This window comes from Oxyura jamaicensis, chromosome 3 (genome assembly GCF_011077185.1).
Source record: "Oxyura jamaicensis isolate SHBP4307 breed ruddy duck chromosome 3, BPBGC_Ojam_1.0, whole genome shotgun sequence".
NCBI lineage: Eukaryota > Metazoa > Chordata > Aves > Anseriformes > Anatidae > Oxyura > Oxyura jamaicensis.
Genome location: NC_048895.1, coordinates 55,505,776 through 55,520,576, shown reverse-complemented (window position 1 = coordinate 55,520,576; position 14,801 = coordinate 55,505,776). Strand labels below are relative to the sequence as shown.

The window sequence follows — 14,801 nt, the reverse complement described above, 5'->3', positions numbered from 1 at the left end:
CAGATCCCCATGAAAGTGAACACATGATGCAGCCAGTGATCTAGTCCCATGAAGGAGAACAGGATTTGAGAAACTGAGGTTACTCAGAAGGTTTCCAAACTGAAACAATATAGCTGGGAGAAAGGGGACATGAACATAAGCATGTACTTGTGCCAAAAGGCAAATAATGGTCATGAAAATTCTGTGTTTAATCAAAAATCAAATTTTCTACTGAAAAAGAGGCTTGGCAGAAAGTTGTCAGCCCAGCTTAAAGCAACAATAGCAATAGCACTTCTGACCTGAGTGAAAGTGTGTGGGGGTGAATTTCTCTGGGAGAATTCTTTCAAGTTTTTGTATCTGATTGCAAGTCCAGGAGGGTTCTGAGAATAATGTAAGGTTTCATTCAATGGAAACATCTTTTGACGTTTTCCCAGTGATAATTATAGTGCAGCTGTATATTTGTATTGTGCTGGAGTTCTTAAGTTTAAGCACATAACTGGTTTCGTTGGCTGGGGCCTGTGTTTAAGTGCTTTGCTGGATCAGAACCAGAGCCCTTTGTTAGTACCATCTACTTACTCACTGAGGTTTCTGCTAAATAATATACAGGTTGGAGCTACCATTTATTTCCAATGCAATTAGGAATTGCCGCCTGTACCATTTCTTTGTTTCCTTTTGCTTTGCTGATAAGTGAAGTCGGTGTGGCTGATGGCTACAGTATCAGTAGATCCCGCGCCGTGCCCCGTACAGGTACCTCACGGCACAAAGAGGGGCAGTGATATGCCTGAAGCCATGAGTTCCTGCAAATTTTTCCAGATGTACTGAAAGCCACACGGCTCTATAAATGTTTATAAACCATAACATTCTGCTGCAGGAGAGAACGGTATAATGTGTCTTTTGAATTATTTTCCATCTTCTTTGAAACTAAGAGCAGTCACACTGTGAAAGCTATTTTTGTATTGTGAGCTTATTATGGCCAGTATCTGTATTTTGATTCTATCCTAATATGCTGGGGTTTTGTTTTTATTTAAATGCTTATAAGTAAAGTAGGCCTTTCAGCAGATTTTTATTACAGCTTTCTGTTTTACTCAGCAAGCTTAGCTTCAAGGCTGCTGTGTAGCTTCATCATGCTTTCATTTGTGCTCTTAAGGTTAATGCATTTTTACTGCAGCAGAAGTGTTTGAGTTGGATGCATTTTGATGAAGAGGACTGTATTTTAAGGCAGTTGTCAGTTTTATTGCTTTTAAAATGCAAGTCAGAATTCCGAAACTCCCAGTCTGGATGATGTGTGCATCAACGCAGTGATCAGAAACGGGGCTGGGATGCATGTGGGCATACCTTGCTAGCTGAACTCTTGCAAACCTGGGCACTGACTGTAGCCAAGGTGCAACCATATGTGCTTCAATATAGTATCACAACAGCAGACAGCAATATTGCTGGCCAGCTTGTGCAGCTAGTGTCAAAATCTTGTGTCACCACATTTTCAAGGCTACCTGAGTTGGTCACTGTCAAGACAAAGAGCTCCAGTATACACAGAAGGCCTTCAGTGCCTCTTCTGTAGATCAGTGGTTTCCAGCTCTGTTTTATGGACATACCCCTCAGGACTCAAAAGTATATCTCATTTTACTGCCCCTCTGCTGCTTGCCATTAACTAGGAGCACACCACTTGCAAGAACATTGTGAAAGGGAATTAACTGATGCCCTCAATGGTCCTGATGTTCATTGAAAGGTGTAAGGAAAACCATACTGTTCTTCTACTGCTCAGACCATAAAAATCACATAATAGAAAAGGTCAGACAATTTTCTCAGTCCAGTAGCATTTATTATTATTATTATTATTTTTAATTAGGGCAAGAAACATTTTGGGAAAAAGTAGTGGATGATGTCCAGGCAACTTCTAATGGGCTGATGCAGAATGCTAGGATCAAAATCTCACCTATATCTAAGGTTGATCCCCTCCACTGATCTCTGACAACTATTCATTTCAGTTTTCCCATCTCTAAAGCTGAGTTGTGAATTCCAACCTTTACTCATCTCAAGCATATAGATGGAGAATTATAGAAGTATCAAGTGTAGTTTTTTCATTTTTTGAAGTATCAGCATACAAGGCAATTCATGCAGAAAGGTGCAAAAAATGTATAGTTGCAAGACTGTAAAATGCTTTTTCTTCTCTTATTTTAGCTAGTTCTAGTTCCTCACATGCTAAAAAAACACCAGTCTCCAAGTCTTCTTCATCACCATCTCCTTCGTCCACATCATCTCATTCCAAATCCTCTAAGGAGACTTCCAGCAAATCGGGCACATCAGGGACTCCCAGGGGCAAGAAAAAAGCTGGGAAGCAGTCAGCCCAACGAACAGCACCAGATGGGGCAGCTTCTTCCCCCTCAGGTGCCACAGCCAACAGGTTGGAAGCGAAGGCAGAAAAATCTGAGCCTGAGCAGCCTTCCATAGTAATTTGTGAAACAGAGGACGTAGACCAACGGAGCAAGCTGGTTGTCCCCCCTCCTCCCACCACGGCTCCTCCTCCACCTCCACCTCCTTTTCCTGGGGCAGCCGGTCAGCCTGCTGTCTCCTCAGATGCCCAAGACGCACCAGAGGGCTCGGTGGCCAGGCCATCCGTCCCTGCATCAGATACTAAACCTCTTCAGGCTGAGCAAGGCACAGATGACAGCCCGAGCAGTACAGCCCAAGACGGCGGTCCAGATGCTAGTGGAGAAAACCCAAAAAGGTGAGATGGTCATTGGTAAGTCATTGCTGTCATGGGTAAGTGGCAAAGCCTACAGAAACCCACATTTCTAGTGTTATCTTTTCATAAAGGACACTACTGTAGGCATGCTGACTGGTAATTTGTTACCAGTCATTTCTTAGGGGCATCCCAGCACAATTTTTCCCTTGCCAGCATCTTTGAGCCAATTACCCATAATATTTAATGATTCCCCACGATGGCATTTCTCAACATGTGCAACCTATATTGTTGCTTGGCTGAATACTGACCACTGCAGTCAACAGCTCAGCTACCCACAGATAACACTTTTAATTCTCTCTCATAAAGGCAAGTAAAAAAAAAATGCTGCATTACAAGTGTGTTCTTTTAAAAAATAATAATAAAAAAATGTATATGAATATAATTTAAAATCTCATTGATAAAGCTCTCAATTCAGTAGCTGAATTCACTTGCAGACTTAATGACAGTTTTAGGCATTGGTTAGTAAATGTTTGGTTCTGCTACTGCCTAATAGCTTTTCTAAGTCTTAGATATTACAAAATCTAGTAAAGAGCAAAGTCATAATTGTATTTTTTTTGGGCAAGATAGTTGGCAGCAAAAAAGTAACTGGTTTATTAATCTGTCTTTTCCCTGCCACAAGAACCAGTGTCTTTCATAACAATCCAAGAGGTTTTAGTCTAGATGGCAGTGACCAATGGAATTTCCTTGAAATAGAGGGAGTCTTGCTGGTACATCTGTGCCAATGTTAAATTCCTGTACTGCTTCTCCCTTTGCTCTACCCTTCGTTTACACAAAGGATTTTCCCAAGGCAGAGGGCACTCTGTTGCCAATTTCGATATTCATCAGTGATAGAAATGAATGTTTTGCACCCAACAGCAATAAAACTATATTTGCAGTAAATAGAGTCAGGCTTCCAGAAGAGGAAGCTTTGCAATCCTGCCTGCTCTCTGACTGACTCCTCTCACCCCCAACTTCATGAGCTGTTTTTCTCCTCTCATTAGCTTTTATGTACTATTGGTCCCATCCCACAAGAAATAAACATGAGCAATGTTTCTTTACAAAGGCTTTGCAGCTCATCTTTTTAGACGGTTTGCATCTTTCTTCTTAACATGCTTACCCATAAATAAATATGTATACCCCTGCACATGTATATTCATTGCTTATATTTTACATACATAAATTTTTAGAAAGAGAAGCTAGTTTGAGCAGCAGAACTTTTATTTTCATGCTTGCTTGTGCAGTCTGTCTCCCATTCGTGTTCTCTACTGCTTGCGTTAATGTGGCACCGTGTCTGCTTATGAATTCATAGCCTGGCTACCAAGGATGACCAAGAAGCGGAGGTACCTGACCAGACCCACTCTGAACCACTGGAGGAGGCTTCTGATGCTGCTGCCCCTCCTGAGAGTGAAAGCAGCAGAGAGAGCCACAGCAGCGACTCGGACTCTGACGGGCCGATCCTGTACACAGATGATGACGACGATGACGATGATGATAATGCTAGTGCTGAAAGTAAGCCCCTAACAAGAAGAGGGTACTGGGGAGGATTGGCCATCTTAGGGTATATCTAATATACACTTGTCCTGGGCTGGCTCAGAGAGCCTGCTAAGCTGCTGTGGTTGCCAGATTGCTAACTGGAGCTCACTGGTTGCGTGTAGTCCATGACTCCTACGCCCAATGAGTTGTTGTAGATGACCCCATTAAGCTGTGGCCTGCAGGAGAGCAAAGACTTTGGGACAGAGCTGTGAGCAAGCCTATCAGTCTGTGGTGCTACTGCAAGGCATCTCTCTGACCATTTGCAGTCCACCCTTTGCACATTGCATTATGTGACCATGCCTGACCATGGCCTGACCATGGTATGACCATGACTAACAGGTTAGTACAAAGTAAAGGGAGGAGGATATTGCTGCATGGAATGGTTTTAGGTAGTGTTCTACCTAGTGGTAAATGAGAAATTAGTGTCCTTCTTCTCCCTTCCCAGACAATTGTGATCAAAAACTGCTGGGACCCATGCAATGGTGGCACCAGATCAAGCATTGCATGGATGGGAGTGGAGGTGGGAGCAGGTTCAGGAGAAGAGTGTCGGACAAGGCCTCCATGTTAGGGCATCAGCCCTAAGTTTTATTGACTGGGGCTTGCCCATTTAATGATTTTTTACCCTTAAAGCACCAGTGTGGCTTTGAACTGACTTGCACTAGAGCTCTTGTGGGAGTCAGGTGATTGGAGAGGTTGCTTCATGGCAGCTCTCAGCTGCTGCTTGAAACAGCTGAGCCTCCAAATGGCTCAGCATCATGCACCATTCCAGGCTGCTGGTTACAGAGGAGCACACCCACCTCCAGGAGGACTGGCTCTAACTGGACACTGTCCTCAGCAGCTTCTGGAAGGTCCTGCAGGAGACCCAAGGGCAAGGCATGTAACAGCATGAACACAGGTGCAGCAGAAGGTGAAGTGACAGATAGTTTGAGACACTGAAGTCTTCTGCAGTTCTCCCTTTGGTATGAGTACAATCCAAAGTGGTAGCAACTAAAAATTCATTGATTCAGACAGCAGCAGTGTCTTAATAAGAAGTGAAATGGGAGCCTGTGACCTTAACAAACTGCCATACATCATAAAATCCTACGGTCATAGGACATAGGTAGCCTGCTCGGTCAGAATAACAAGACAAGGGAAGTTGTTCCACAGCTGGCTGATGCTAACAGGCAAAATGGTGTGTTTGTTGTCCCTACCGTATCTGCTTTATGGGTAAAGAGACTGCTTCAGTCCCTGGGGCATCCTGCCTAGAATACAAGTTCTCAGAGCATATTTCATTTTATTCAACTATTTTCATTTTATATTTTTTACAAATTAGTTAAAGATAGAAAGCAATATACAAGAAAAAAGTAGCATTACATTGGGACTAAAAAGAAAAGAATGAGGAGAAAGATGACAGAACAAGACTTTGTTCTCATTTTCATTTAAGGTTTAAGAGCAGCATTTTGCTAACAGTACGAAGTAGGTAAATAAATCAATCTGTAATGTATCAGACTTCAAAGACACATAAATGTAGATTTGTCCTTGTAAAACTCCTCTGTCATTTTGGTTGTTAGCTTTTTCATGCAAGTCTTCCAACTTTTTACTGTTGTGAGCTGAGTTGAAACTATTTCCCTTTTGATGTTAATTAAAATTCTTCTCCTGCATGTCGGAACAAGGCTGCTTTGGGGAGGTATTAAAGTCCTTACTCAGGGTTTGTGTTTGTAACCTAAGCATGAATGAACTAAATTTACCCTCCTCTTCCTTTCCTCAGGCTCTTTGGCAAGTAAAATTCGTCGTAGGGATACTCTTGCTATCAAACTTGGCAACAGACCATCTAAGAAAGAATTAGAAGACAAAAACATCTTGCAGTGCACATCTGAAGAGGAGAGGCAGGAAATCAGACATCAGATTGGAACAAAGCTAGTGAGGTATTAGTTGCAGTGTAAATGTGTTTTTACTGGGTGGAGGTGGAGGAAGACGGTGAATAACATTGGGTTCATGTTTTAAATTCAGCCCAATATGCAGTGCAGGATCTTCATGGTAAAACTGTCTGGAAAACTGTATTTTAATTTCTCACAAGACTTAAAAATGTCAGTGTTGGATTTTTGTTCTGCTGGAGACAAACCTCAGAGCTTCAGAGGCTGAGGTGTTTTTTGTTGTTGTTGTTTGTTTGTTTGTTTTTCACAGAATCACAGAATTTCTAGGTTGGAAGAGACCTCAAGATCATCGAGTCCAACCTCTAACCTAACACTAACAGTCCCCACTAAACCATATCCCTAAGCTTGTTTTGTTTTGTTTTGTTTTGTTTGTTTGTTTGTTTTTATATATAGGAATAAAAGTGACTCCAGAACAATCAGTGCCATGGTTCAAGCTTTTCTTCATGCTGGTTAGCAGGGACTTGAACTTACGTGTCCCCTCTCAGTCAGAGTTGTAGTTTCAGACACAAAAAGTATGCCTGTGCATGTTCTTCCCTTATGTTCCTTCCCACCCTTCTCCTGTTCTCTAAATGATTAATTATTCGTGTACGGGTTCCAACAAAAGAAATGAACAGAGACCAACTTTGCAGATCAGGATCAGTAGTATGCTCACCTCTGAGCATGTCTTTCTCGTGCTCCTAACTGCTGTGGGACATACGTTACTTTCTGCTCCTGAACTTAAGAACATTGCATTAAAAAATAGTTTTCACTTTTATTTTTACTAATTAAAAATAAATAAATAAATAAATAATCCAAAGTGTTCATTTTGGTTTTTACAGTTCTCTGAGAGCAGACTACAATACGTCTGGATTTTCCCAGGCCTGTCGTTGTTTCTCTTGTGCTCAGCAATGTCATCCAGGCAGACTTGGAGGATGTCCTGTGTTTGTTAGATTTCCAGATACTGGGCAGTGCAGCCAGTGCTACTCCAGTACAGAAGCCCAGCAGCCTGGCACCAGCACTTAGCACATGTGCTGAGGTGCTCTGTGAATTGCATGGCTAGCTAAGCAATTTATTTCATTCCCTAACTGTGAGAGGCATACATCTTTTTTTTTTGTAGAGCCCAAAGGTTATTTTTTCTCCTGCTAATAAAGAAGGCTGGTTGTTATCAGCGCTTTCCTAACCAAATTCCAGCTCTGGTAATCACATCCCACTTATCTGTATTCCCCCTGGGGCTTACAGTGGACAAGCTTTGATTTACCTGCCCTGAAGTCTCCTGCCTGGCATTGCCAGTTCTGCCAGGCTGGTACCTTCACCATACAGACATAAAATAGATGTGCAAAGCTTATGGTGCCTGGTACAATGCCAGGTGCAATACCTATGCTCAGCTATGAAATCGCAACCGAGTTTATGGCATCTTCTTTTAAAATTCCCGATGTTGTGGTCAGCACCTAAGAGCAGAGATCTGGTGGAAACGTGTCTGAAGGCAGTGGAAGTCGTGTTCCCACAGCCCAGTGAGTGCTGGGTCAGGAACTTCCTGCAGCATGGGCTTGGTCACTGGTTTCAAACCTCCTCAGGATCTGAAAATCACATGAACACAATAGAAACTCTGTACATATGAGACCTGGAGCTGTTAAGGTCTAATGCTGAAGCAGTTCTTTACCAGAAATGAGTCCCGCCCCCCCCCCCCCCCCCCAGTGTAACTGGAAACCAGTCTTTCCATCACACAGTTTTTTCTCCATTCCTTACCAGAAAGTCCCTGTGTGAATCAAAACGCAGCTCTCCAGTCCCATTTGATGGCCACAAGCACCCTCCACACCTTCTTCTTTGTCTCCAGGTGTCACAGAAATGCTAAGGGTTGTCTGAATCAGGTGGAATTCATGAGGCCACAAATGGTCCGTAGTGAGCCACGGGGAATTTGCTGGGCAGAGGGGACTTCCAGCTGTTAAGACATCTGCAACATCAATTTTACGGCTGAATTTTTTCTTGCTCCTTTTTTCAAGCAAACAAGTGAACTTGTTTATTAAACACAAAGACAATAATATCCATCATGTTCTCTGCTATATAGATGAGAAAATGAGTATCTCAGGTATTTCTTAAATGATCATTTTTATATATAAGTAACTAAATAAAATCAAGTTTTGATAGGAACTCCACAATTTTAATGTCCTTGCAAATTGATGGGGAATGCTCAGCTTATGTTTTGTTTTGTTAAAAACGTAAGCTGTTTAAAAACAAAACAGGATTTGCATTCAAAATACGTGAGAATAATCTTAGGATTGCACAGCTTACCATAATTATGATGCCTGGGGACAAAAAAGGTTTATGAACTCTTTCATGAAATAATACCTGTAAATGAGGAATATAAATTTGCTGGTATGGTTTCTGCAACCAGTGCAAGTATCACTTATGTGTTCAAGTGGTGAGAATATAAATGTTATAAGAAATGCCCACTCAGTACTGAGGTTACATGCCCAGGTATTATAACTACATGTGGAAATTGTCTGTGGTTGAATACCTCAACTGGAAATGAATAGCTTTATAAGAATGGCTATGTAAGACACCTTTTAAGCTGCATTACAAATCATCAGGTTTTATTTGGATCTGGTTTAAAATCAGTCACTTATTTTGTTCTTACAGGAGACTTAGCCAGAGGCCTACAACTGAAGAGCTAGAGCAAAGAAATATCCTCAAGCGTAAGTATTTTGTTCAGGTTTAAGTTAATACTTACTTAGAAAGTGAGCACAGCGTATGTTGGATTCACATGGAGGCCTGGTCATTGTTACTCTAGTGTTAGATCCATAACTGGAGAGAAACTATGTTCTTGAAAATAACATGTCAACACTAGACTTAAATGCTAACCTGTAATGGTAGCTGTGAAAATTACATATATTCAAGATGCTGAATTTTTCTTGTCACAATCCTACTTCGTGAAGCCAGTCCCAAAGCCCAGAAATGAATTAGATACCCCTTAGAAGTAGTTCAAGGCTGGTTAAACTTCCACCTATTTTTTCTGAGGAGGAAGAGGGAATATCAGTAGGAGCTGGAGGTGGGATATAAGGACAGAGTTTGGAAAGCAGATTAAGAAGAAAGGTGAAGTATTCAGAGGAAAGGGAACAGGCATATGCCAACTGCTTCAGCATGTTGGTCCTTATATCCGTTTCTGAAATAAATGTATTTATCTGTCTTCTGTGCTGAAACTTGGATAGTACATTCCTACTGAATATCTTTCTGATGATTAAATCATTCTTCAATATCCCCGTAGAAAAATACAAGTCTATGATTCAAATGGTGAGAGGCAGAGGAATGATCTTTGGAAAACTGGATGTTTACCTTCTATACTTTTCCAATTTAGTTATACTGGTTTTGTTTTTAGGCTGGTAAACTCTTTAGAACAGATATTTTTTGTCATTATGAATCTTTTTATAATATAGATGTTACCTAAACACTCACTGTAACAATTGCCATACCCAGCTCCAGTTAGCACTGTGTTCTTTCTGCAGGAGTGGCTAGTAGCTAATGCTTAAGTCGAAGAAATAAATGATATAAACATTTACAAGGAAGAAAATGCACGTGGAAGCCTTTCACACATAGCAGCAAATCTCAGAACTCATCTATTCTTTATATATATGTATATATATATATATATATAGCAGCTCATGCTGAACTATGTGGGAAACATAATTCCAAAACATATTGGTGATCCAGAATATGGACACTGAGGTGGGAACACCAGCTGGGCCTCTTGTGCTCTCTGTCTAGCTAATCTCTAGGTAACTGATCTACCAGCATATTTATAGCATATTTAGCATCGCTTTTGCCGTTGTTTATTCTGGTCACTGATTTTGCAATAAGTAGCTCAAGACTGGAAAGCAGTTAATAGATTTCTACTCCTGTTTCAGCTTGTTTACTTGATGTTTTTGGCAGCATACCATACTTTGCACTCAATACTTCTTCGCTGTTCTTTTTCTCCGTAGCCAGCCATCCTTCCCTGCTACTTCCCTGTGTCTGGCTTAAAGGTGTAAGGGAGAGCAAAAACAAGTGCTGAAACGCAGATACATAAATGGAAAAATAAATAAATACATAAAAGCTGAGCCACTGCCAAGCAGATGTAGAATACACAACTGCTTTTTGCTTATCACAGAGATATAAAATATTTCAAGTTAATCTTCAAAAAGCAAAGCAAACACAAGAAAAGACAGTGTCTGTGATGACAGTCTGACTCAGAGCCCTTTGAGAGTGCAAGTTCTCTCTCAGCTCTAAAACCTGCATATCATTTATCAAAATTATGGCATTCCCTTCCTGTGGATCATTCAGAAATGTTTACATCTCTTAAATGCCTTTGTTTTTGTAGGCAACTTTTGTGAATAAGTTGGGATTCCTTTCATAAAGCTTCCTTCCTCCTTTTTAAGTATTGCGTGGGGAAAATTATTGCTTGTATGTAAACTGCAACCAAGGGAAAGTATTGTTTTGGGTAATATTTATCAGACTCTGAGGTTACAATAAGTGGTAAAGGTCCAGATGTTTATTTCAGGATTAAGTTCAGCCCAAATCTTTCAAGAGGTTCAGAAAAAGTCAGAATGTTTTCTGTATCTCCGTTTAAAATGAGGAAATCTGTGTTGCAAGAAGATTTGTTTTGATAATATTATCAGATAAACCAGTTGCTGAAAATCCTGTGACTGAATAAAATTGCAAGACATTGCAGGCTGCTTTGTGTAAAAACAATTTAGAAAAAACTGTCCAAACTTTTTAGTCTTCCCACACTAAAACAAAGTTATGATAGCTCAAGAGTCCACTTGAAGGAATAGATAAAGCCTTGTGGTTTTAGTACAGACAAGTTTCTTGTGTACTGGCTCTGAGCTGGTAGTATTTACAGCATTGTATTACGGCAAATAAACTTTTTATTCTTCCAGGAATTTTAGATTAAGATAATTGTATTTTTTGCTGTATCTGTAAAGGACAGTGAACTTTTTGTCCAGTGCACCTGCATGCTTGCCAGTACTGGCTTTGTAGAAAGCAGTGTTTAGCCCTTGGTGCTAGTTAGGGAATATTAATGATTATCTTTTCTTGTAAAACCGGGAAAGAGAAGCCGCTTTTTGTGTTCCACAGCATTCCAAGAGGGAGGCGCTTTGTTTGTCTTTTCTTTTTCTTTCCTCAGCAAGCCCACAGAGAAGTCTAAACATAGCTAATCCCCACAGGGACACAATGGAAAGTTCAGTTTCATGCTCCTGGAGTGCTTTCTGGTCAAGAGCAGAACAGTCCTCGGGCAGAGCAAATCCTCTCTTCTCTTCTCCCCTTCTGCTGTGAAGCAGATGTCCCACAGAAACAGAAGGTGACAGGATTTAATGGGGCAGACGTTGCAGGAGCAATAACATACAGATGCCAGGGAAGCTGTTCTACTTTGACCATTGGGCTTTTTAACCAGAGAGCATTACTAAATAAAATGGTTTCAGTGTGAAGTCAAATGCCCGTTCGACCTGTGTGCTGGTGTGCCCCCCAGGAGCTGCAGGCAGGGAAGGAGGAAAGCCACAGCTTGCTGGGACCTGACCGGAGAGTGCTGCAAGCAAAGGGTGATTGCTCAGCTGGTCCTTTGCCAGTGCGGCTCCACAGTGGTCTGAGGAGGGGACTTGGAGCTGGGAATACGCTGTTTTTGTTTTCCTTCTCCACATCCTACAGATCAGATCTGCTTTTAAGGTGGAAAGCAGTCAGAAAGGTGTTTCAGTGTGTTAATGTCTTTCTGTTTGGTTGAGTCAGTCACCTGCAGCTGGAACTTAGCCTCTGGGTGGGATTTTCCACGACACCTGAAGGAGAAGGAGCACAAGGCCTATTATATTTAGCTCACTGCATCTTCTTAAATCACTGTGGCAACTTTCAGAACTTCAAAAGACCCAAAAAATTCATTATAGTGTTATTCTTTGTAAGAATTTGTGTCAGGGCAGTGTTTCTGTAGAGCACCTCTCCACTCAGCAGTCTGGAGAGATGCAATTTAGGTACGAGGGAGAGTGGTCAGTGCCAGGAACCAGGGGCCTTTGGCCAAACAGCAGATTCAAAACATTAACAGCAGCCACCAGATTTCAATCCCTTTATTTCAGCTCTTGAGTTTTCTTTCTAGAAGTAAACCAGTTCAAATAGGTAACTGTGTGTGTATATCCACTGATGTGCATTATCCAGTTGCATCTGTTCTGCTACTGGAGAATTTCTATGAGGTAATACTGAAGTGATTCACTTCCAGAAGGGGCAAAAATTTGTATGTCAAACAAATCCCAGGTAAATGGAACCCCAAATTAATAATTTGTGTTTAACTACTGTGGATTGATTTGTTTAAACAAAAGCCTACAGATGACTTACCTGTCCAAAAAAAGCTAGAGAGCTTTTGATTTTGTTAGGTGAAGATGTCATAAAAAGAGTTCTCATTTAAAGTCTTTAAATATATACAACTTGGTTACTGATAGATATGTTAATAATGTTAATAATGAAATAATTTAAGTTGATCTTTACCTTTCAATTTTTCAGTTTAGTCAGTTATAGATCCTTTCAGATCTATTTCTTCATGGTTTAAGATAAAAAATATTAATAAACCATGAATTATGTTCACATTTCAGTATCTCAATAAAATCACCATCAACAATAGATCCAACCTAATTCTGGCTGCAAGCCCTTGCAATTGCATTTTGCCAATTGAAATCTGGGGTTTGTGTTGGGATCTTCTCCCAGAACAGTTCTTGGACTGGTTCTTCTTATTGTCACTTTCTTCTTTTTTTTCTATATTTTTTTTTCTACTTGTCCATCTTTCCTTTTCCCCTGTTTTCTTCTTACGTGAGAGCCTTTGAGTCAGCAATGAAATGTGCAAGTGCTGTTAGGTGACCTGTCACAGTGTTACCTCCAGCGTACCAGCCATGACATGGAAGCCTTTTTGCAGCTAGGTTGCCTATAGTAGCTCCACAGGCTGGCCATAGCCGACAGAGTGTTGAATGACACTGGAATTAAAAAGTGCCTTTGCGCCTATGCAGGTTGGCTGCATCCACAATAGACAAATGAACATTATAGTTAGCCTTGAACTGCAACTTGGAATCCATAACCACCAACCTTGAATAAAACAGGATCTGAATTCTAAAAATATTTCTAGGTGGTATATTTCAGCCACATCAAAGTTAAGCTTGCATGTAACTATGAGGTGGATCAATAAAGTAGATAATATTCTGCAGAACACACATCGAATTAAAAAAAAGCTGAGTCCATACAAATGTGCCCTTGTAAGTGTTCTTGTCAGTAGCACTCAAGAAATCAAGTTTGGTTAGCTCAGAAATTTATTAATAGCACATTTCCGTTTTGTTCCCAAGTACATTCAGAAAATGCACGTGCAATTTTCTGTTGTACCCATTCAGGGCATAGAAGTTATATATTGCATTTGGTTTAGCTAGTGGTCCTTAACCAAGAATATCTGAGTAATGAATCATATACATTCATTATAGAGTCAGAAAAAAATGTTAAAGTAACAAAAGCAATTTGCACTAACAGCTGGCAGTAAAAAGAATTGTCATTAAATTCATTCCATTCTGTAGCTGTAGAGGACACTTGGCTGATTCAGATATTCAAAGTTTTTTCTTTGACCCTTATGGATAATTAGACTCTTAGTCAAGAGATGTCATGTTGGAAGTAAAAGCAATAGTGATTTTAATACTAGGATGAGTAATTGAAACATTAGACGGCTCTTTCAGAGTGCCTCTTTCTTGCTGTTACACGGAAGCCTTCTCTTTGCTATGTTCCTGACCCAACATGGTGACTCAAGGTATCTACAGGACTGGGGGAAAATGAGGATAGGGAAAAGAAATGAGAGCACACATAATCAAAAAGCAGGGAATACCCAAGGTTCACCCAAAGCAGGATCACCCCAAAATATGAGCAAACATCAGCCAAGATTTGAAGTTCTGAAGCTTTAAACCAAGAGAATTAAGTATGTGCAGTTATAATATGTAAATATTCACTGCTTTTTATCTCTTCCAAAACCAGAGAAGAATGAAGAAGAGGAACAAGAAGCCAAAAGAGAAATAAAACGTAGACTCAGTAGAAAGGTGATGTGTTTTTGTTTGTTTGTTTTGTTTTGTATTGTGTATTGTGCGCATAGGATTATTTTTTTGTAAGATTCAAAAATTCAGTGTACATACATTAATGCAAATATCCATTAATCATGTCCCCATATTAGAAATCTGTTTAAAAGGCAGTACCAGCCAAATCCTTCTAGGGAGGAACCCCATTCCTACCAGTTTCCCTTACCTCAAAAAAGCATACAGTCTGCCCATGCTTAATATTTGTCCATGTAAGCAGGGGGAAGAAATGATCTGGGAGTTTCCTCTGTGAGCATGACCACTGCTGCCATATATGTTCAAGGGCAGCCATGCCTATAGATCCACTCTTCCCTAGGGCTGCAGAGAGGGCAGCAAAGCAGTGTGTGCCCATTCCTTCACCCTTCTCCTGGCCACATCAGCAGTTTTGCCTGCTCCAGATGGGATTGTGCTCATTGCCCCAGCAAAATAAAAATAACAAATAAATAAATAAACAAAACAAAGCAGTGATGTGCTATTCTAGCTCTGGGGTGTCATTGTGGGAGAGGATGGGAATTTTTTTTTTTACGTCTCCTTTGTCTGTCCTTCTCTGCAAAAATAGTTGCAGTATTTTTT

General features: G+C 40.6%; 1 protein-coding gene across 5 annotated transcripts in view; it reads left to right on the top strand.

The window, feature by feature from the left end:
- PHACTR2 (phosphatase and actin regulator 2) overlaps window positions 1–14,801 on the top strand; it is a 135,625-nt gene that overhangs the window by 108,731 nt on the left and 12,093 nt on the right. For all 5 annotated transcript variants that reach the window (XM_035320105.1, XM_035320106.1, XM_035320104.1 and 2 more), the window contains 5 exons: window positions 2,158–2,704; window positions 4,011–4,210; window positions 5,982–6,138; window positions 8,764–8,819; window positions 14,134–14,195. In XM_035320105.1, coding sequence (XP_035175996.1) covers window positions 2,158–2,704; window positions 4,011–4,210; window positions 5,982–6,138; window positions 8,764–8,819; window positions 14,134–14,195 — 1,022 coding nt within the window. The remainder of the gene's footprint in view (window positions 1–2,157; window positions 2,705–4,010; window positions 4,211–5,981; window positions 6,139–8,763; window positions 8,820–14,133; window positions 14,196–14,801) is intronic.